Raw genomic sequence first — 20,423 nt, 5'->3', positions numbered from 1 at the left:
TTCGCTTCATATCCTTCATCTCGCGGTTCGTCCTGCCTTCGTCCCTGGTTCCTCGGGCTCGTCGTCCGCTGTCTCCATCGCTCGTACGTCCGAGACCGAGGTACGCTAGAGCCTATTACAATGATTGTCAGCATACACTCCGTGGAACAAACGAGACTTCACTTTACAGACGAGCAGCGGGATCAGGGTAGCATTACTCGGTGCGGGGCGCATTCTGCTCGTGTGCAAACCCCATGGCCTTGCTCTATACCCGCTCATCGGCGTGAAAGGGGCGTACCTGGCTTGATTATCTAGTCCATCCGCCCCCGTTGTGTCGCGCATCCATTGCCGAGGATACGATCGAGGCGTATTCCACGCTCTTGTTGCTGAGTACGGATGCGGTGGGTACTCGAAGGGCAACGTATCTGCGAACCCAGGCATCGCGCGCGGTATTGACTCTCTTGGGACTTCTTGCGTGGCGCCAGACGGGTCGCTAGAGCATGACGACGACGATGACGACGATGGAGGCGCTGCTTTCTTAGGTGTCGCTTCCTTGAGCGCTTCCAGCACAATAGGTGGGTATTCATCGCAAATGTGGATGAAGTCGACTTTCTCATGCCGACGAGGGCGTTTAGCTGGAGACTTCGGCTTCACTGGAGGAGTTCTGTTATGGTTGGTTTTCGGCACATCCGTACTCATCGTCTCTGCGTAGGGTTGTCGATGTGGATACCGATCTCGAGGCTGGTACTGAGGCGGATACTGAATTGGCTCAGGCATCGTTGCGGCCATCGGTTGAAACGGCTGTTGCGGCGCGCTTGTCGGCATAGCAAAAGGTGGCATCTGAGCCGCCACTTGGTTCTGCCATGACACTGGCATCTGTTGCCGTACACCAGGATGGTGGCACACAAAATTCGCGCCCCATTGGTCTAGCCAATCGTCTGGAGGATAACATGACTGTCCGTACGATTGATGTTGTTGTGGCCCGCCAATCTGCATGACTGGCCTAGCTCTCTCTCCATCTCTGTGTCCCGCCCAATTCCCATTCCCATACACCATTCTCTGACTCTCTAAATCCCTTCCTTCATAATACTTCCTCGTCTGCGATCTTTCACTCCTTCCTCTTTCCCTCTCCCTCTTTGCAGACCTCGATCGGTGTTTCGACGGCTCTCGGTATCTCTCCGACTCCCGCTGCTCCACTTTCTCAACATAGATAACTGGCGGCGGTCCCGTTCGGTTCGGAAAAAGGAAATGAAACCAATGCTCGAGTTCGTAGCAGCGCTGGTGGATGTAGCAATGGACGTACCAGAGACCGAGGTAGACGAGTGCGGTGCCGAAGATGCCGGCGAAGACGAGGGCGACTATGAGGTTAGTCGTTGCCATGGTTCGTAACTACCTATCAGTAGCAGAGCTCAAGCCAGCCAACAACTTCTCAGCAGAAAAAACAACACAGGTAAAGCAAAGCAAAGAAGAACGAAGACACGACTTTGCATTTTTACCGTCATCCCAAACACAGTCGTACAGAACTAACCTCTAGTATGTTTGTTCGTAGACTAACACCACTAACGACAAAGCAAACAATTCAGCATGCCGTGCAACAAGCCCAATTCTTGAACATACACATGCCAACGCAGTAGTCGCACCGATGAGAATTCCCCTTGGCTCTGTAAGCTTGTGTTTTCCCATAGTTTTTGTCCCGCAACGCTTGGAGAGGCGCCTAGCTGCAAATGAAGGATATCGCCGTGGATGCTGGATATTGGGGTGTGGTACATGCGAGAGGGACAAACTCGTGCGACGGGGCGTAGCCGCTTGTGCGAGCGTGGTATGTTGTACGGAGGAGGTGAGGGAGGGGGCTGGGTAAGTGGTTTGTGTTGTGGTGGGTTGTAAGTTGTCGAGTGGAATGATGGCTGTGTTTGTGGTTAGTATATTTCTTGGTATCTCCGTAGTGATCGTTGACATACCTGATGTTGCCCAGATTGACTCTACCAGTTTCCTTTGACGTCGTTGCCACCACCTGCGTCCCATGCTGCTCCTCCTCCGCTCGTGTCCCATCCTCCTGCTGCTGCTGCCTCTTCTCCACCTGCTCCAGTGTCGTCCCAAGCAGCAGCGCCTCCATTTCCACCGCTATTACTCTTCGCTCCTCCGCTCTTCGCCTTACTCCCTCCAGCATCTCCAATCCCACCCCCATCCTTACTTCCTCCACCTCCACCTCCACTTTTGCTCTTCGCGTTACCGCTCTTCCCCCCTCCACTTCCTCCGTTACCATTTCCTCCCCCACCCGCACTCTCCCCCGCCCTTATCTCCCCACCTCCACTCTTACTCTTACTCTTCCCTCCCACGCTCTTACCACCACCTCCTCCTACTCTTATCCCAGCCTCAGCATCCCTCTGGTACCCTAGTTCGTGAACTTCCAGATCGATAGCCCGCCGACAGCTCTTCATGAGGTAGTAGCCGAAGAGACAGCAGAAGAAGGTGATGAGGACGAGGGTAAGGATTATGGCGTGGACGTAGTACATCGTGTAGAGGTGCGTGGGTGCGTGAGTGCGTGAATAGTGTTGGGGTATGGGTGCAAGGGTTGATGAGTGAGTGAGTGGATGAGTGAGTGTGACGTCGGTGTGTAGTCTTCGTATGAAAGAACAATGTAGGCGGATGGATCTGATAGCAGCGTCGATGTCGAAAGCGCAGTGGTAAATCGAGTGTCAGCGTGTTCCAATCTCGCGTTGGTATCGGGGGCCCACGGGCGACTTTGCAAAGCGCGAGACGTACTGCCCTTACTGTGCGGTCCAAGGCATGGCGCGTAGGTCAAAGTAGCGCGAGTATGAGACTCTCGTGTGGAAGCGCAGTAATGGCGGTTTAGTGTATAACTGCGATGTTGCGATATCGCGATCTAGAGAGAAATCCATCTTCACCTTCACTTTCACTTTGCTAGAAGGGATTAAAGCACATACAGTCATGTCCAACGACGTATTTCGAAACATTCCTCCAGAAGAGGAAAGTGGATTAATAGTATGGATATTGTCTAATCATCATGTATGTTATTACACAGGAACATAGTTTACTGCCCCATCATTCACTCCACCGCAGCAGCAGTCCCCGCCTCAACAGGCTTAGGATTCGCTTTCTCGCCCCCACTCGGCGTAGCAAGAGTAATACTGTCTTTTACTTCTACCTCCTTCTCCCCGTCCTTCTCCGCTTCCTCACCCTTCACCTCCTCCTGCACCGGCGCCTGCACCTTCGCAGCCGGCGTAGGTGTTGGCGGCGGCGGCGGCGCGACAACCTTCCTACTCGGACTACTCATCTCCCAAAACCGTCTCGGCACGTTCTTCGCCGGCGGCATACCCAGGAAGCCCTTTCCACCCATACTCTCCAGGGGTTTGGCTCTGCCTCCCACATAACATCCCAAATCGCCGCTCCAGACGAAACCGCCTCCTACCACACCTCTCAATACGCCGAAAGCGCGGGCGTCGCGGTAGGCGATACCTGTTTCCGGGTCGCGGTATCGGGCTATGGTGTTGGTGATAGGACACAGCTTTTGGCCTGGTTTGAGGACGATCTCGGGCTCGGCTTTGGGCGCAGCGTTCTTCCGAGGTGGTTTTGGCGGCGCGATGAGGGTTTGTTGGATGTAGTTTGCTGCTTCCGCTGAGGTCCAGTTGAAGAGTGCTGTGTACAGCTGTACCAGAGCTGACTTGTCCTTTTCTTTGAGGAGCGAGGCTGCTGTCCTGGCTCGTGAGGAGGATGTTGGTGGGGCTTCTAGGTTGGGGAAGTTGGAGAGGATGAGGAGGTTGCGGAGAGCTCGACGTATGACTTTGCGTCGCGGTGGCTGAGGGGGTAAGGCGGGTTTTTGAAACTGTGCGAGGAGGGCTTGGGGGCCGATTGCTGAGTCGCCGTTTTGCTGGGGTAGAGAGGGATGTAATTGGTTGTAGAGAGCTGTTTGTGCGTCTGAAGGTTGATTTTGGAAGGAGGAGGCTTCTGTAAAGGGGAACGGAGGAAGTTCGTTGCCATGCATGGGCTGAGATTGCTGGTCTTGGGCGTATTGGTCGATACCATAGAGGAAGGAGTCTTGGCTTGGTGGTGCGAACATGACAGTGCTCGGATGTTGCATGCCGAACGAGCCCATGAACACGTCGCCGCCTTGTGATGCTGCTGCTGTCCATGGTTGTTGTGAGTTATCTTGTTGTGGGGGCATGGTTGCGGGTATTGGCGACATGTGTGTTGAGCTACTGAACTGATCAAGAGACGGAAAAGAAGGCTGTGAATTATCTGCATGGTTATCCGGAGCTTGTACCGGTAGCTGTGTGGACTCTGGCTGAGTTGCCGTCTCCGCAACTGTGACCTCTTTGTTGAGCTTTTCCTCGAGATGCTCCAGACTCGGTGCGTCCTTGCCTGTGTACTTGAGCTTATCATCGACCCAGATGCCCGGTCCGCTGTAGTATCGGTAGAAGGGCCCATCGATCTGTCGATTCTTGAGGGCGTCAATCTTGGCCTGCCTCTCCGCTGCCCTGGCTTCCTCTGCCTCCTCCCATCTGTGTAAGGTTTTCTTGTTGATGCGCTCATTCCGAGCAGCCTCAGCAAGCCTCTCAGCCTGCGTCAAAGGTTTCTCCTTGGACTTCATCTTCCGTGCCTCTGCAGCCTTCATCATAGCCAGGGTGTCATCGCGCCTCCGGTCCTTCTCCTTCAGCTTGGCCAGCGTGGCATCCTTGTTTGCCACTGTTTGTTTGCGCATCGACATTCGGACCGGGCCATCCTCTTCGGTGGGTAGCCATGATGCCCTTTCGGACTTCTTCTTGGGTCGCGGAGGCGCAAGCGTGGGCGACTGTGTGCGGGGGACATCGAGCTTGACCTTCTTGCGTGCTTGGGCGGCGACTCGTGCGGTGAAGGGATTCGTCGTGGCTTTGCGCTTCTTATTGCGCTCTTGTCGCTCGGCCTTGCGCAGCTCCTTCTCGCCCGCCTCTTCCTCGTCCGCATCCTCATCACCCTCTTCTGACGATGACGAATCCATGTTGTAGTCCTCCTGCTCGTTGACATCACCGCCTTGGAACTCCTCCTCGTTTGGCGCTTCCTCCCACTCCTCGCCCCATTCCTCCTCCTCGACCGATTTGGCGAGCAGGATGGACATGCGATTGCCGGCATTGGATCGCTTGGCCCTGGACGTGACCATGAGCTCCGCAGGCGCTTCCTCCTCGCTCTCATCCTCGGATGCCTCCGACTCGTCATCGCGATGTGACGGCGGGGCATCCTCCATGGCTGCCTGGGGTGGCTCTTCGGACATGGTGAATTAGAAGTCCGGCGGCAGGCGCGAAGTAGGCGGGGAAGGTGCAGGCGAGGGGACTGGAGCCTGAGGCAAAGCGAGTCGGACGGCAGCGATCAAGGTTTGGGCGAGGCTTTCCAGAAGGATTCCATGCGACAGCGACACGGATTATGCGCTCCAGCTGTGGGGTGAACGGTTGGCAGCATGGACTGCAGGGCGGCAGATTCGTCTGAAGTGCGGTATTATGCGTATTGTTTCAAGCGGCGTGATGGCAGCATGTCGTGAATTCAGAGCACGCGCCAGCATGACGCGACGGGCCATGGAAAGTCGCCAAGTCAGCAGTAAGGCTTGGCGCGGCCCGTCTGCATCTGAAACTTAGTGCGCCTATGATAGAATCAGATAGATAAACGTCGTTCCAAGGTACCGCACCATCGGCTGTCAACGCCTCACTAAAGCTCTTTGGGTCTGCGTGGCCTGTCAGCCTGTCTACTTCAGGACGTGCAGCACAAGGCATATCCGCCGTGGTCTGACATATATGTTTTCCAGAAGGGTCGTTTCGACTGTGTGGATGCTGCGTCGATGCATTGCAGGGTCGTAGTCTGTAGTCTTGATTGCGTGCCACATTGTATGCTAGATGATAGCAGAGACTCAGTAATGGCGTACGCATCGGGCTCAGAAAGTCTAATAGGCCGTTGGTATGCATGCAGGACCCCAACGCACCTCCATCCATGTTTAGCAGCAGCAGGCCAATCACGTCTCATGGCCGGGCAGAGGCACACAGTGTCCACGTCAGATTCTGGAGTAACGGACTTTCTCGACGCGCCTCTGTGTTTCAGACGCTGGCGGGCACGCGCTGCTCTGTCCCGCGGCCACCCACTAAGGACACAATTGCAGGACGCAGCCCTGGAGCCACCCGGGCGCCCTTTGTGTGCCCCTGAATTGTACAAAAGCAAAGCACCGCAGCCGTGCCATCGCAACCCTCACTCGCCGTTGCACTTAACAGCCCACCTACAACCGTAGCCGACCGCGCAGATCGTGCCGTAACCTGTAACGTGCTTGTTCTGGCAGCCCGCCCAATTGAGCTAGTTCCCTCGTGTTCCTGGTGGCTCCCCATTTCTATCAAGCGAACCTCACCATTCATTCCCTCGCAAGCATCGCTCCATCGCTCATCGCTCTCTTGCTCCCGCCTGCGACAACTAGCTGTATCCGCCTCCGCACGAGCTCGCATGCATTATCGGCCCTCGTCCGCTTAATCCTATTACTTCTGTTCTCCAGGCACTCCGGTGATCTGTCTATTCCGCCCGCCTGCTGCTGTACAGCACCCGTACCATAATCGACACCCGCCCAGTCTCCGTCACTCCTTCGCGGCCTCCCTCGCCGTCGAGCTGCACCACCGCCCCCGGACTGGATCCAACCCGTGTTGTCGTCTTCACTGTACACCAGGCTGCGCTGTGCTGAGCCCGGTCTTGCTGGCAATAATCCCTCGCCTCACATTCCTTTGGCCGGCACCAACCCTCCTTCGATCCCTTACCCTGGCTTTGGTAACCGAGTCACGACGACTATTCTTCCCTATTAGACTACCCAGGTCACCGCAGGGTCTGTAATCCATAATGGCTCCCACCACCAACCGCCCCGAACACCACATCAACCTCAACTACATCCCCCAGCTGCCCCAGCCGCCGCACTCGGGCTCCTCGACGGGCAACACCTCGCCCGTTGAGCCTCCCAACAGCGGCCCTCTGCGCTTCGCTGGCAATGCCCCGAACCCGCTCGGCAACGCGAGGCTCGGCAACGGGTCCCCGTCGCATGAGTATGGCAGCCGCCTATTTTCCAAACGGTATGTCGCACCCTGAAACAAGTTCCGACTCGTGCTAATGCCCTGACAGTGCACGCGAGATTCAGGCACAGGAGGGCTTAACTCCGCAAATGTGGGGACCTCCTACCAGCGGGAATTCCACGCCGCTGCGCGAGACCATCCCGGAGTCCCCCAACAGCGAGAACTTGAGCTTCCCCGACTTCAACAACGCCGTGCCAGACACCATGTCAGCTGCACCCGCTCCCAACCGCCGCGCCCGCGCTGGCACCCTGCCCTCCCGCTTCTCCCCCTCCGCTGCCCCTCCCGGCCTCATGTCCGGCTCCTCGCTGCTTCCCAAGAGCTCCCGACCAACGCCCTCGACGAGCCCCTTCAAGCCAGGGCCAGGCACACCAACCGACAACTCGAGCTTCAACGCGCTTGGGTCTACAAACGCTGCGGCCAAGTCTGCACTGCTCTCACGTCTGCGTGCTGGCTCAATGCCTCAGCGACCGGGTGGCTACCTCCCTCCCTCCAACTCGCCGTTCGGCAACTCCATCTTCTCGGGCGGCTGGTCAAACCAGCGTGACCGCAGCAGCACACTCCAGAGCATTGCCTCGGTGCCCTCAAACGGACAAGGCTCGCCAAGGTCTTCCTTCTCCCGCGACTCGCTCGCCGACACCGATGTCAAGACCCTGGACTACCTTGGTCTAGTCGACACCCCGCAGCCTGCACGAGCTACCCTGGCTCCGTCCGACATCGAGCTCCTCCTCGAGAGCCAGAGGAACGCCAACAACCAGAACTCTGGTGGTGCAAACCGCTTCCGTTCCTACTCTGTCAACGCCAAGGAGAAGTACGCCGAAGAGGAGGAGGATCAATATGGCGCATACAGCGGCACCATCACTCCTGCCGAAGCCAACGCACTTCTCATTCACGAAGCTGTTCGCCAACACAACCTCGAAGTTCAGGCCTTTGCGAACCTCGCCTCAAACGCGCGCCCACGTGCTCGCACCGCGGGCGTGTTAGATGCTCCTTCGCGGGGCATGATGCGGCCCTACTTGCCCGCCATGGGCCGGTTTGACAACGGCATGGGAACCGGTGACTTGACTGAGGATGCAGAGTACAATCTCACTGAGGCTGTCAAGAAGCTACACTTGCCCGGCTCCAACCTCGGCGACGATGGAACTCTGGAAGGACCCACTCGATCGCTGTGGCTCGGCAACATTCCGTCGTCGACCACTGTCTCGTCGCTCCAAGTCATCTTCGCCCAGTACGGTGGCATTGAGTCTACTCGCGTCCTCACACACAAGAACTGCGGTTTCGTCAACTACGAAAATCTCGAGAGTGCAGTCCAGGCGAAGTCAACTCTGAACGGAAAGGAGATCTTCCCAGGTGCTGGCCCCGTCCGCATCGGTTACGCTAAGATTCCAAGCGCAGCAGCTACCCCCGGCCACAATGGTCTGTTCCCTTCACCAAGCCCTGACCCACTGTCAAAGGCTCAGGCTGAGGGCACAGCTGGCTCTGCCGCCGCTACCAAGGTTGCTAACATCCCTGCGAATGTGCCTTTGACCACCCCAGAGCTCAGTGACATCCGCAGCGACATCATCCAGATTGTGAAGGAGCTCGGCGCCACCGACGACGAGCAGTCAAGGATCACCACCAAGGTCGAGAAGGCTGTCCAGTTCAACAACTACGTCGACGAGATCCCGTCTGTCGAAGAGCCGAGCCACACTCGCATTCACGACGCTCCTAGACTGCGAGAGATCCGCAAGCGCATCGACAATGGATCCTGCTCCAAGGAGGACATTGAGAACATCGCCATGGCCATGCTACCGGAAATCGCTGAGCTGTCTTCTGACTACCTTGGAAACACTGTCGTGCAGAAGCTGTTCGAGTTCTGCGAGGAGCCTACCAAGGAAGCCATGCTTCGCGAGATTGCACCCCACCTAGCCAAGATTGGTGTGCACAAGAACGGAACATGGGCTGCGCAGAAGATTATCGATGTATCCAAGTCCGAGACTATGCAGAAGATGGTCGTGGATGCTGTTCAACCTTATGCCATGGCTCTTTTCCTCGACCAATTCGGTAACTACGTCATGCAAGGCTGCCTCAAGTACCAGAAGTTCAATGACTTCATCTTTGAGGTCATGCTGGGCAGACTCTGGGATCTCGCCCAAGGTCGATTCGGTGCCCGTGCTATGCGAGCTTGCTTGGAGAGCCACTATGCCACCAAGGACCAGCAGCGCATGGTAGCTGCTGCAATCGCTCTTCACAGCGTGCAGCTCGCAACCAACGCGAACGGTGCCTTGCTCCTGACCTGGTTCCTCGATACCTGCACTTTCCCAAGGAGGCGTACGGTCTTGGCTCCCCGCCTAGTCCCCCACATTGTCCACCTCTGCACACACAAGGTTGCATACCTCACCGTCCTGAAGATCATCAACCAGCGCAACGAGCCAGAAGCTCGTGACACCATCCTACAGGCACTCTTCTTCTCTCCCAACGACCAGGTACTGGAAAGCATCTTGGCCGACCAGAACTGCGGTGCCACCTTGATCTTCAAGGTACTCACCACTCCATTCTTCGATGAGCAGATCCGTGCGGATGTAGTAACAAACGTTCGCAACGTTCTTCTTCGCATCAAGGCGCAGCCCCAACAGGGCTACAAGCGACTCATGGATGAGGTAGGTCTTTCCACTCGTGGCGGACCTGGTCATCGTGAGCACTCCGCAACCCGCCCAGCGTCGAAGGACAGTATTGCATCTGGACCGCCAAACCCTGGGCAATTTTATCAGGGAGCGGCAGCTGGCTTCGACCCTGTCGCACTCCAGCGCACGGCAAGCATGGACTCCAATGGCTTCGAGCAATACCCAATGGGTGGTGGACCCATGTACATGCCAAACATGCAGGCCATGAACAACCAGCAGCAGATGCAATACCAGCAGCTCCTGGCCCGACAGGGTCAGTTCTACCCTCAGATGAACGGCTTCCAAGGCCCTGTTCCGGGCATGGATGCCTACCGCAACGCATCACCTGTCGCGGGCCCCGGTAGCTTCAACGGGTCACCGATGATGCAGCCCGCCAACCTCGCCGGCCAGGGCATGCCCGGCATGTACCCTCCTTACGGCATGTACATGCCACCTCAGCATCAGCAGGCGGCTGGAGGCAACCAGCGACGTGGCAGAGTAAGCAGAAATGCGTCCCCTGCTAACAGCGTTCGCCGTTAACGTCTCTTCAGAGATAAATATCGCCCCGCCTGAGGGTTTGGATTCTCATCTCCTCTTAGAATTTACTGTGTTGCCAGGAAAAGCAGCACTATCTTCCTGTATATGATTCGGATCTTCACCTACAACGCATCTGCTAGCGAGCATTTTTTTGCAAAGCGGCATAACACCATACTTGCCATGTCTTCTCCTTTGCTGTCTTCGGACTCTTACGATTTTCATATCCTTTCTTCACTCAATCGGCACATGGGCTATCTGTCGGCCGACGATCGTCCTGTCTCGTCACTCGCTTAACCACCTTGCTTGGGTGTTTCGGGGCGTACTCTTTGGAGCTTGTATGTCGTTTCGAAATGAAGAGGAGCTTACCTTTGTGGGCTCTTGTCGATCGATCGGATGATCACTGTATCGATATGAAATGCGCATATGAGAGTTTGGTTGGAATGATATATGCGACTGGTGACGCCGCAAAAGTACCGTTACAATGGCATGATGTTTTGGATTTGGGAATCTTTGCACATCGATCTTCTGTCTTCGTGGACTGCATGGTGGATGGAGGTGCGGGACCGGGCTCGAGCCTGCGAGCTAGATAGAATCGAGGCCTCTTTCAGTCTATCATCGCATCGCCGTCTTTGTGTTATGACAGTCAATGTGTGTCGTCTTGTACCACCCAAAGAGTGAGTCAATCAACGGTATCATGACTCTTGCTCGTGCACGTACAACATCCTGAGCAAGGAACACATATGACTATACTTGCTGGCTCATGCTTTATCGTGATATCGTTACAGTCACTTGGTAGTATCTAATCACATACATGCATAAATATTTCCTCTACATCTTCAGGACATTCTATCCCACTACTACAAGTTACTCAGACCTCCAATGGATCCTCCCGAAAGCAACAAGAATATGCCTGCTGCAGAAACGCAGGAAGTTGCAAAAACACAGAAAGCCTGGCCTCTACAACATTACTGGGAGGGGGAAATAACAACTGGCTATACAAACTCCGAGAAACTGAGAAAGCTCCACCAAAAGCTTTTCCCGGAGTTCTACAAAGATGAGAACAAACGCGGGGACGATCACCAGTGGGACCCCATTGAGATTAAAGGTGAACGTATGCTGTACTCGTACCAACGTCGCGATGGGGCGGCTCGGGATCTCAAGAAAGAATTCCCCGAGTTTGAATGGCCTGAGGGAGACGTGTGGGGGTCTGGCAGGCGTGAGTTTGTTCAGGAAGAACTGCTTCGGACAGGTGTGCTAAGCTTATTTGCAGTCCTTAAAGAGATGAGAAAAGCGCACCGGTCATACAAAGACGAAGCAGCAGATGCAGTATCGAAAGCGAAGGAAGATAGTGACGGAAAGGGAGAGGAGATGGAGAAGCTGAAGGGTGACGCTTAGCCTAGTCCTCAGCGATGAATCTGATTGTGTCTATGGTGTCAGTTCTCGACCTTTGACTCAACGTCGACTCAGCGGAGAACTTAAGAGTCAGTGTACTTACTTAAGATCTTGGTGTATCTAAGGGTATCCTGGGACATCATCAACCCTTCACACACAGCTTCACTGCGCCCTAATAGTTTAGCAGAGAACATGTCTATACCGGCCAAGTCGAAGGTCTACTTGGTAACATACCCCGCAACGCTCCCCAAAGAAGGCACCATTCCTGTCGAAGAGAAGATCGAGGCTCTCACAAACTATCCATATGCCCTGAAATTAGTCGGCCTTGAGGAGGATGGTCTGGATAAAGATGGTAAAGAGGTCCCAGGATGGAGCATCAAATACATTGGCATCATGACCGCAGAGGAGGCTCGCCAAAAGTACAGTTTCGACGATGGTGAGCCCGTAGAAATTGAAGAGGGCGGCGAATGGCAATGTTACGAAAAGGGTCAATGGGCCACTCCTGGACGTACGTCAAGTTACTCAGAACCAAACAGAAGTTCAACAACTAATGTAGAAACTAGTTCTGGCAAGGATCAGGCTTACCAGGGTTTACAAGATCCCATATCGTATTAGCGAGCATAGCCCTTTCATCGACGGCCATACTAATGAGTACCATATTGCCGAAGTCTTCCACGAACCGGTGTTGTGTCCGCCCCTGATGTTTGAGATAAACGAATGGCTTGTTGCCGAGAACAAGAAACAACTTCAAGAAGCCAAAGACAGTGATGAAGGATGGGTGCCTCTCCACCCGGATATCGCGAAGGGGCCCGGCGGATGGATTACCACAGGCTGTGAGTCCTCATGTAATCCACAGAATAATGCCACGCTAAACGATAATCTAGTTCAAGATGCCTACCTTCAGTTGCTAGATCAGAGGAAGAATGGCAAAGACAAGAAGGCAGTGGAAGTGGGAGGCAAAATTAAATCTCCTGGTTTCTTCCAAAGGTGGTTCGGCGGGGGGAACTAGCCACGAGTGTAGTGACTGGGATTGCAATCTCGAGTCTAGATATTTGCCAATGGAGCAACGTCTTCCAGCTCGTGCAAATAGTTGTGCGATGAAATAAAAATACCGAGATAAGCCCCATCAGCTTTACGAACTCGCTGAAGTTTCTGTGACTGTTCAACCCCTGACTTCCGATAGATTGTGTCGTTACATTGCAAGTAAGAGTCATGAAGAAGGGTGTGACATGCCTACTCATCAATACAAAGTTACTCACCGTTTAGATATCGTAGATCATTGTTATAGTCATCATCGCAGTCACCATCGTATCTGGGCAGTCACCGCGCTGACATTTTGTCTTGACTCACCTGCTGAATCATATCCATAGATAGTCACTACTCTACGCTCATACCTCATGCTGTCATTATGGCAGTCAGCGTGCGAACGCTTATATCTTGGTGTATCTGCGCTTACACTTCAACACACTCTTCACAACACCATTACTTCGACCAAATCTGTTCGTATACATCCATGGATAACTCGATACCTGACTCACTTATTGACTTGACGATAGAGCCAGAGCTCTATCTTGTCGTCTTTCCCACGGAGTTTCCTCCAGAGGGAGAATGCGATGAACAGGACATCGACATCGGCTTCACTAATTCTCCCGCTATAGGGGAACTCATGGAGAGATCTACCAGAGACCCCAACCTACCAAAATGGGAATTTGTGGACCTGAGTCACCTGAGCAAAATCGCCAAGGAGCGGATATTGATGAAGCATAATATCAAAAAAGAAGACTGCGTGAAGGTGAAGGGGTGGGATAAAGAAGACTACGGCTTGTGGATCACTCCTGGACGTACGTACAATTCTGAAGTATTATACGGCAGTAAACGTGCTGACACGGTAAATAGTACTCTCCGCACTGGAACTAGCCAAAGTATACAACATACAATACGAATGGAATTCCAGCGAAAAATGCTTTGCAAAGACTGGCTACACAAACAAGCACGCTATTGCGGGCAAGGTTAAAGCTGCCGAGCGCCTGGGTTGGAGGTGGAAAATAAATGTGACGGTTATCCTAGTGAAGAACGAGGAAGAGCTTACGAAGCTGCGGGATGAGGATGGGGGACCTAAGCGAATTGCGTTATGGGAATGCGAGGGTGAGGGGGTCGAAGGTTGGATTACAGATGGCTGTAAGTTCTATCTGCAACGTTGCAAAGAGTGGCATGAATCGATGCTAAGCATTGATACAGTAAATCGTTCACGCAAGGCATGTCTTGAGCATGAGAGAAAGCGCCGGGAAGAACTGGAACCCTTGCGCCTTAATCCTCCAATGTTTCCATTGCGATAAGTGAAGGTACAGCTCGAGCCCCAGGTTTTGCCGATGGGCTTGTGGTTTCTAGTTTATGTCTCCGGCTTTACGATTCCAAATGGCATTTTATCTGGTTCTTTCCGCTATGTATATCATAGACATATCTCATCATGCTTTAACCCCTGGCTCAGATGTGATTCACTGCAGTTAACAGTCACAGTTCAAAATACCACGACTCGCTATTTGACGCACCATGTTGATATAGCGATTCTAAGAGTCATTTGGCATGTGTCAGACTACGTTGTGTTCAACAGTAACTCACATCATCGAATCTGAGATCTCTACGCAACACTTCACTGCATCACACTGCACCATATTACATCAATTAGATCGCCAACACCTATAGCGACGATGCCGCGAATCTGCTCGATATACTTTCCCCAAAACCTCCCCAAACCAGGCGTCCTCCCTAGCAATGATAACATTGATGGCATAACAAACCACGCATTCCTGAGAACACTTATCGACGAGCTCATCGAAAGGCCAGGCTTCCAGGGATGGGAAGCCGAAGACCTACGTAAAGTCACGAGAAAAGCGCTTAAAAGGAAGAAAGAGGAATACGAAGACGAAGGCCTAGTAGAGATCCTTGGCGAAGAGTGGAAGGCTGATAATAATGGTCGGTGGGCTACTCCTGGATGTGTGTAAAGTGACGCAAACCCAGAATGCGCCTAGTCTATGAACGTGTCTAGTGATGAAAGTACTCCGTAGCTGCAGATACTACGAAATAACTTATCGTTTCCGGCCTCGCACTGGCTCACCAGACGTCTACAAGACGGGCTACACGAACAGCTACTCCATCGCTAAGGGAATTGAGCGCATTTTGAAGTTGCCAGGGCGGCCGTATTCGCGATTCGACAAATACGACGTAAAGCTAGTTGCTAGCGAGAAGGATTTCAAGAGATACCAAGACAGTGATGGTAGGTGTGAGCGCCTCTTCAAGGAGGGGGTAGATGGGGAGATAATTGATGACGGATGGATCACGAAAGGCTGTAAGTTGATCTTGGGTTGGTGAAGAGCGTGCCGCAGAAGTTATGCTAAACAACAGTCTAGTGTTTGCCGTGTGTCAAGTGGCTGCGGAATTAATTCCCAAAAAGAAGCGGAGGCGCAGGAAGGCCCACAAGGTCCGACGTGAACACTATTCCACTAAGGCCTAGTGTAGAAATCGATGGACTCAGTCATGTCGATTAAGATCGTACCCAAGTAATTGAGACTACTTCCCCTTTGACTGACTTATCTAATCACGGTGAACTGTCACCACGTACAGCTATGACCAGCCTTTCGTTGTCACAGGTATACTCACCATTATAAGGTCAGCATTCACCATCGCAGTCATCAGCGCAATGATCATCACAGTCACAGCGCAGGCGTGTATGTCCTGGTACGTTTAGTACCTCGAACACTTCCTAACACTGCACTACAACGAACAACTCTGCTGACTATTCGTATAAAATCTCAAACCGAAACCCTCCTCCACCTCATCAACGATGTCGGAATTCTACACGATAGTCTGCTTCACGAAGAGCAATGCGTCCCTTGAATACGAGTACACGGACTCTTCCTACCTTTTGAGCCGTGTACCCGATCTAGCAAAGACTCTAGCCGGCGCAATCTTGAGAGTTCATAAGGGCGGCGATGTATATAAGCAGGAGTATGGGGTATCCCAGCTTCCTGACGGAAGAGCTGTAGTTGTCGACGAAAGATGGGGTTTAACCAAAAAGCGGTTGGTCACCCCTGGATGTGAGTACCACTCTGCAAAGCTATACAAGGCTCAGTGAACTCACGTTTTGCGAAGTAATGTCAAAGCTGAATGAAGCCTGGCTATTACTGGACATGCAAAAGGTCCACAAGATCACCTATTGTGACAGTATGGGAAGCACAAAATCCAAGACTGGCTATACAAACAGCCCGCAACTCATGAGGATCATCAGACTCATCATCGCGCAGCTGCCCTCGGAGTCATGGGCTTGTGAGCCTGTTTTCCCCAAGAACGAGAAAGAATTGAAGGCACTTCAAGATAGTGATGGTGAGGAGTGCAGTCGCTGGAATAGAAGTGAGGGAGAGGAAGGTCACGACGACGAGGAAGAAGGCGGAGATGATGGATGGTGCACGAAAGGACGTGAGTATCTCTTTGAGTATCCAGAGGAGTGTGAGAGATGCTGACAGGATCTCTAGTGCGGCTTGCATACGAAACATTTGCACTCGAAGCGCTCAAGGCCTTGGACGAAAAGGAACAGAGAAAAGAAGAGAAGGTAGGAGCGTCGGGAGCGGCGGGAGAGTCTTAGACATACTTGCGTACAACGAATCTGGATCAGAGCTTTTTGAAGGTATTCAATACACATGAACGAATTCACTGGTTGCTCATCGATATTCACCCTTTGCCCCAGGTTTACTCGTCGTGTGGTTACTATGACTGTCCATGGAGTCATAGCAACATAACTTTGGATGACTGTAACCAACGTGTGTCTATGCATTTACTTAGATGTGAACACCACTGCAAAATGATACCCAAACATCTACTAATCGTAACCCGACAAGCGATCTCCACCTCTTCTATTCACCCCGGTACCCGAAACCCCCAGAGAAACTTCCCATCCACCCATCAAAAGATGGCAGCCACCACCTCAGCGATTTTCCAAGTCATACACCTCCTCGGCATAGACTTTACATCCTCATCCTCAGTCGCCCAAAGCATTGGCAAAGCGAAAAAAGTACAACTGGCTCATCATACGATACGAATATCCCAACGACGAAGAGGGCAAGACGTTCATCAAATATCTGACAGCAAATCGAGGCAATAATTCCCAAAAGGTTCTGAAGGACTGGCAAAAGAGATTGCTACAATCGGAAGTGGCAAGGGGCGCTGGAGTGCACTGGGGTAGGGAGCGGATGACCCGTAACTGTACGTATATCCAGTTGGCTCAACAATGTACATAGATTGCTAATGGAAAGGACAGTGTATATGATCTTCAAAGAGGCTAGGGAGGGTAAGGAGGGCAGCGATGAGTCTTTGAAGCATATGCTGGATGTGTTTATGGGGAAGAGATGATAAGGATGGGGCTCATTGCACATACCTACGGGGAAACGGAGCGAGGCATCATGATAACGGCTACCTTTTCAGGTAGCCTGGAGTCAGACCATCAAAGCAACACCATACTGAGAACAACAAAGCTTCAATTTTTGCCGCCCTACATAAACTGAGCGTGGGTATCATGAACTGCCTAAACGCGCCGTAACTCCCTGACGGATACAATTACATCTTAAACATTGCAAAACATTGCTGATAGCAAACCCTGGAGGTCCTCATCGCGTCGAAACCCAAACGCTCAGTGACCGTTGAGACCGTCGCTGAATTTTCGCTTTTTAGCCTCGCGTTCGCCGTCCTGCGGAGGGCGGTATTGGTCCAGCTTGCCCTGTAAACGATATGTCTCGCGTTTGATATTCTCTGCGTTGGCCAAAAGGTCCATCTCGGTGACCGGAGCTTCAATACTAGCCAGCACGCTCCTAACAGTGCTGATATGATTGGCGTCCTTCTTGTCGTCGCGCCAGCGCGGCGTACCGTCCGCCTCAGCCTTGTATTTCCACTGTCCACCTTCTGTGCGGTAACATTCTATGATACGGCCGTCGAGGCGTTGGTTCAGGGATTTGAGCGTCTCCCACTCGGCGGGGGTGACGGAGAGAGTGGCGAAGACTTCGTAGTGGTTCGAGTTGTGCTGCACGAGCAGTTGGAGGGGGGTGGGCATGGCGTCGTAGTCGGGGATGAGGCCGTCTTCGCCGTCTTGTGGGTCTATGAGCGGGAAGTCGCCGAGGCGGAGCTTGAAGTCAATGGTGTTCTCGTGTGGTGGCTTCCACTTGAGGATGTGTCTGTCGGTACCGAACTGGTAGGGTGTGGATACGCAGGTGAAGATCAGGCCGTCGTTGCCGTGTCTGAGGTTGGGGAGGATGCTGCTGAACATGTCCTCGAGCTTGTATGCAGGGTAGGTCTTCTTTCCTTTGAGTGCAAACGGCTTCAGGTCGTCTGGTGTAATGTTCTTGCCAAACGTCCTAGTCAAGCCGGCTTCGTACGGCTTAATGACCCATTCATGCAGCCGGCCCAACCGCTTGTCCAGTGTCCTTTGCGTCACATTTGTATTATCCACCGCCAAGCAATCGAAGACATAGAAGTTGAGACGTGGCGCAGGCTCGTTCGGATATTGGTCGTGGACCAGCTCGCCGTCCAGAAGGGTTCCGAATAAGAATGGCTCGGCTTCGTTCAGGTGCTGGTAGTGACGTATGCGAAATGGAGGCTGGACGTTGTAGTAGTTGTTCTTCCTGTCGATCAGGAAAGTCACAGGCTCGAAAGCTCCTGTCGGTCCCTCTTGCCAGTGCAGGTAGAGCAGGCAGCGCAAGCCGTCCGTCTTCTCGCACATGTAGTATTCATTGCGCTGGAGCTCCGTGACGTGTTCGCGCGAGAAGGATACGGGTTGCGCGCCGGGAAAGCGTGGGTTGTCGCGTTCGAGGAGTTCGGCGACAGACTGCTTGAGTGAATGCGCCTCGTCATTTGGGATCTGGAAGCCTGGAATCTGGGGCGGCGCGTGCGATGGTAGCGCGGCGGCCGGCATGTTGAGAAGATGCGGGGGGTATTCGAGGCTCCGCAAGAGTTGGGACGTCGAGCGCGATGGATTCCGTACGCGGGGGCGGTTGGAGGAGGGTTGGTCTACCTTCGCGGTCGCAACAGTAGTTGTACAAGCAATGGATCTGCCGGGCGAGCTTACGCGCTAGTGAAGGGTCTGCTTATGTAATCGCTGGCTGCGGCTGCCTAGGCACGGCTGTGGCATGGCCCATCATGCTTCTGACCTCGCTAAGATTCAGGGAAGCCTTGATGTATCCGCAGTACAGTTCCCATCATGCCGACTGTTTCTTTTTCGCATCAATTCCGTTAAACGTCATTTTGCCAGCGTACCGACTGCCCGATATAGTCTGTTGCAACCATGGTACTACGACTGCGCACAACGCCGCGCCTATAAGCCATTACCAAGCACATGACACCAACATGAAAACTGAAAACTCAGAGGCATAAATTCCTTTGCTCTTGCCGAGACTTCTCCCCCTCTTCAACAAAATCACCACAATTCTCACATCCAGTCACTACCAGACCCAACACTCACGATGAGCGACTTGCCCACAGAGATATGGGCCATGGTGTTCGCATATTCCGACGATACCGAACACCTCTGGCTTTCCTGCCGTCACGTCTCCAGCAATCTAAAGGCGGCCGTCGAAATATACACCAGCACCATCTTCCTCCCAAACTTCCTCACAGTATCGCTCAAATATCTGACAAAAAACCAATGCATCATACGTTGCAAACGCGGTACTTTCAAAGGATACTCCCCAGACAAAAAGGTCATTTACTTCGATATGAGCCGCGACGACCGGCCATGCATCGAGTATGTTGACACACAGAGAATGTGTCTCTCCGTCGACAGACTACAAATGGAAACGCCAGATAGGCGGTTTGGAGTGTTAGCGAACTCGAAAGGGCCAGATCACGATCGTTCATTCTTGGTCAGACTTTTGGATGGCGTTACGGCTAGCCCTGCGGATAGTAACCAAGGATGGCTCACCTTTGGGCTCGACTTGAATGATAAGATCCTGTCCTTTGACTGGCGAGAGGTCATGACGAAGAGCTTCATGGATAGTACTGATTCGGAAGGACTCCTTATCGACAACTTATTGTGGCGCGTGCGTGATCGCAGGTTTCCCTGGTGGATTTAGTGGTGGCTTTGGGCTGGCCTATCAGAGATGGACTTGAACATGTCAGGGGAGGGACAACAAAGAACCCTTGTAAACAATGCGGCGAAGAAGTCCTACGAGGGCTGTATGTCGCGATCAAGAACATTTTGGCAGTACATTAGAGGTATGGTTTGTGTTGAATCTCAGTCAAAGGGTACATGGTCTAATGGCAAAGGCGCCCACTCTTACGCAAGTGAGAGTGACGCTGGACCCAGCCGGTAACGGTTGGAACCCCAGCGGAGAGGAGATGCGGGTTCGAGTCTCGCTGTATCCACTTACATTTTACTGCTTGTATTATTTTTGTCTTCATAGTTGTCATCTCGTTCTAGAATTGTGCTTCTTGGTCGATACATAGTCCTAGCTAGTCTGAAGACTAGAGACTGCTGTACTTTAGCTATCTCGTCGAACAAAACTAAGGATGACACAGACTATTTCATGTATCCTTTTCACTAGAACACCAGGCCTCATACTTGGAGAGAGCGCCTCAGTATCCAAGCTTTCACTCGATTTGACGCCACCTCCTCGTACTATGGAAGGTCTGCGCTTTTTCCTCGAAAGGGCAGATTGCGTGTTCTAGTATAGGCTTTCAAGTTTCCGAAGAGCAACCCATGCATAACTCCACCGAAACCGCAATGTTGTTGCCAACCCTTTCTCTCTTTCTGGCA

General features: G+C 52.9%; 7 protein-coding genes across 7 annotated transcripts; 4 read left to right on the top strand and 3 right to left on the bottom strand.

Annotated features, from left to right (window-relative positions):
- Positions 1-1,958: 1,958 nt before the first annotated feature.
- Positions 1,959-2,492, bottom strand: J4E86_007346 (uncharacterized protein; the record flags this gene model as incomplete). The annotated part of the gene is made up of 2 exons (XM_051447867.1): positions 1,959-2,221; positions 2,324-2,492. 2 exons carry the CDS (start codon positions 2,490-2,492, stop codon positions 1,959-1,961), a joined length of 432 nt encoding a protein of 143 aa, XP_051300805.1.
- A 554-nt stretch (positions 2,493-3,046) lies between these two features.
- On the bottom strand, positions 3,047-5,245 carry J4E86_007345 (uncharacterized protein; the record flags this gene model as incomplete). The annotated part of the gene is made up of 1 exon (XM_051447866.1): positions 3,047-5,245. The coding sequence occupies one exon, from the start codon at positions 5,243-5,245 to the stop codon at positions 3,047-3,049; it is 2,199 nt and encodes a 732-aa protein (XP_051300804.1).
- A 1,589-nt stretch (positions 5,246-6,834) lies between these two features.
- On the top strand, positions 6,835-10,240 carry J4E86_007344 (uncharacterized protein; the record flags this gene model as incomplete). The annotated part of the gene is made up of 2 exons (XM_051447865.1): positions 6,835-7,061; positions 7,111-10,240. 2 exons carry the CDS (start codon positions 6,835-6,837, stop codon positions 10,238-10,240), a joined length of 3,357 nt encoding a protein of 1,118 aa, XP_051300803.1.
- An 876-nt stretch (positions 10,241-11,116) lies between these two features.
- J4E86_007343 (uncharacterized protein) lies at positions 11,117-11,632 on the top strand (the record flags this gene model as incomplete). Its single annotated transcript, XM_051447864.1, has 2 exons — positions 11,117-11,486; positions 11,508-11,632. The coding sequence occupies 2 exons, from the start codon at positions 11,117-11,119 to the stop codon at positions 11,630-11,632; spliced, it is 495 nt and encodes a 164-aa protein (XP_051300802.1).
- Positions 11,633-11,821: 189 nt separating this feature from the next.
- Positions 11,822-12,638, top strand: J4E86_007342 (uncharacterized protein; the record flags this gene model as incomplete). Its single annotated transcript, XM_051447863.1, has 2 exons — positions 11,822-12,137; positions 12,193-12,638. 2 exons carry the CDS (start codon positions 11,822-11,824, stop codon positions 12,636-12,638), a joined length of 762 nt encoding a protein of 253 aa, XP_051300801.1.
- A 504-nt stretch (positions 12,639-13,142) lies between these two features.
- On the top strand, positions 13,143-17,032 carry J4E86_007341 (uncharacterized protein; the record flags this gene model as incomplete). Its single annotated transcript, XM_051447862.1, has 11 exons — positions 13,143-13,470; positions 13,526-13,807; positions 14,387-14,503; positions 14,748-14,903; positions 15,277-15,295; positions 15,351-15,364; positions 15,673-15,723; positions 15,779-16,102; positions 16,159-16,235; positions 16,666-16,885; positions 16,941-17,032. 11 exons carry the CDS (start codon positions 13,143-13,145, stop codon positions 17,030-17,032), a joined length of 1,680 nt encoding a protein of 559 aa, XP_051300800.1.
- A 277-nt stretch (positions 17,033-17,309) lies between these two features.
- On the bottom strand, positions 17,310-18,584 carry J4E86_007340 (uncharacterized protein; the record flags this gene model as incomplete). Its single annotated transcript, XM_051447861.1, has 1 exon — positions 17,310-18,584. The coding sequence occupies one exon, from the start codon at positions 18,582-18,584 to the stop codon at positions 17,310-17,312; it is 1,275 nt and encodes a 424-aa protein (XP_051300799.1).
- Between the last annotated feature and the right edge of the window lie 1,839 nt (positions 18,585-20,423).

This window comes from Alternaria arbusti (assembly GCF_024043155.1).
Source record: "Alternaria arbusti strain BMP 1465 chromosome Unknown scaffold_10, whole genome shotgun sequence".
NCBI classification, from domain to species: domain Eukaryota; kingdom Fungi; phylum Ascomycota; class Dothideomycetes; order Pleosporales; family Pleosporaceae; genus Alternaria; species Alternaria arbusti.
This window is presented reverse-complemented; position numbering and strand designations above follow the sequence as displayed.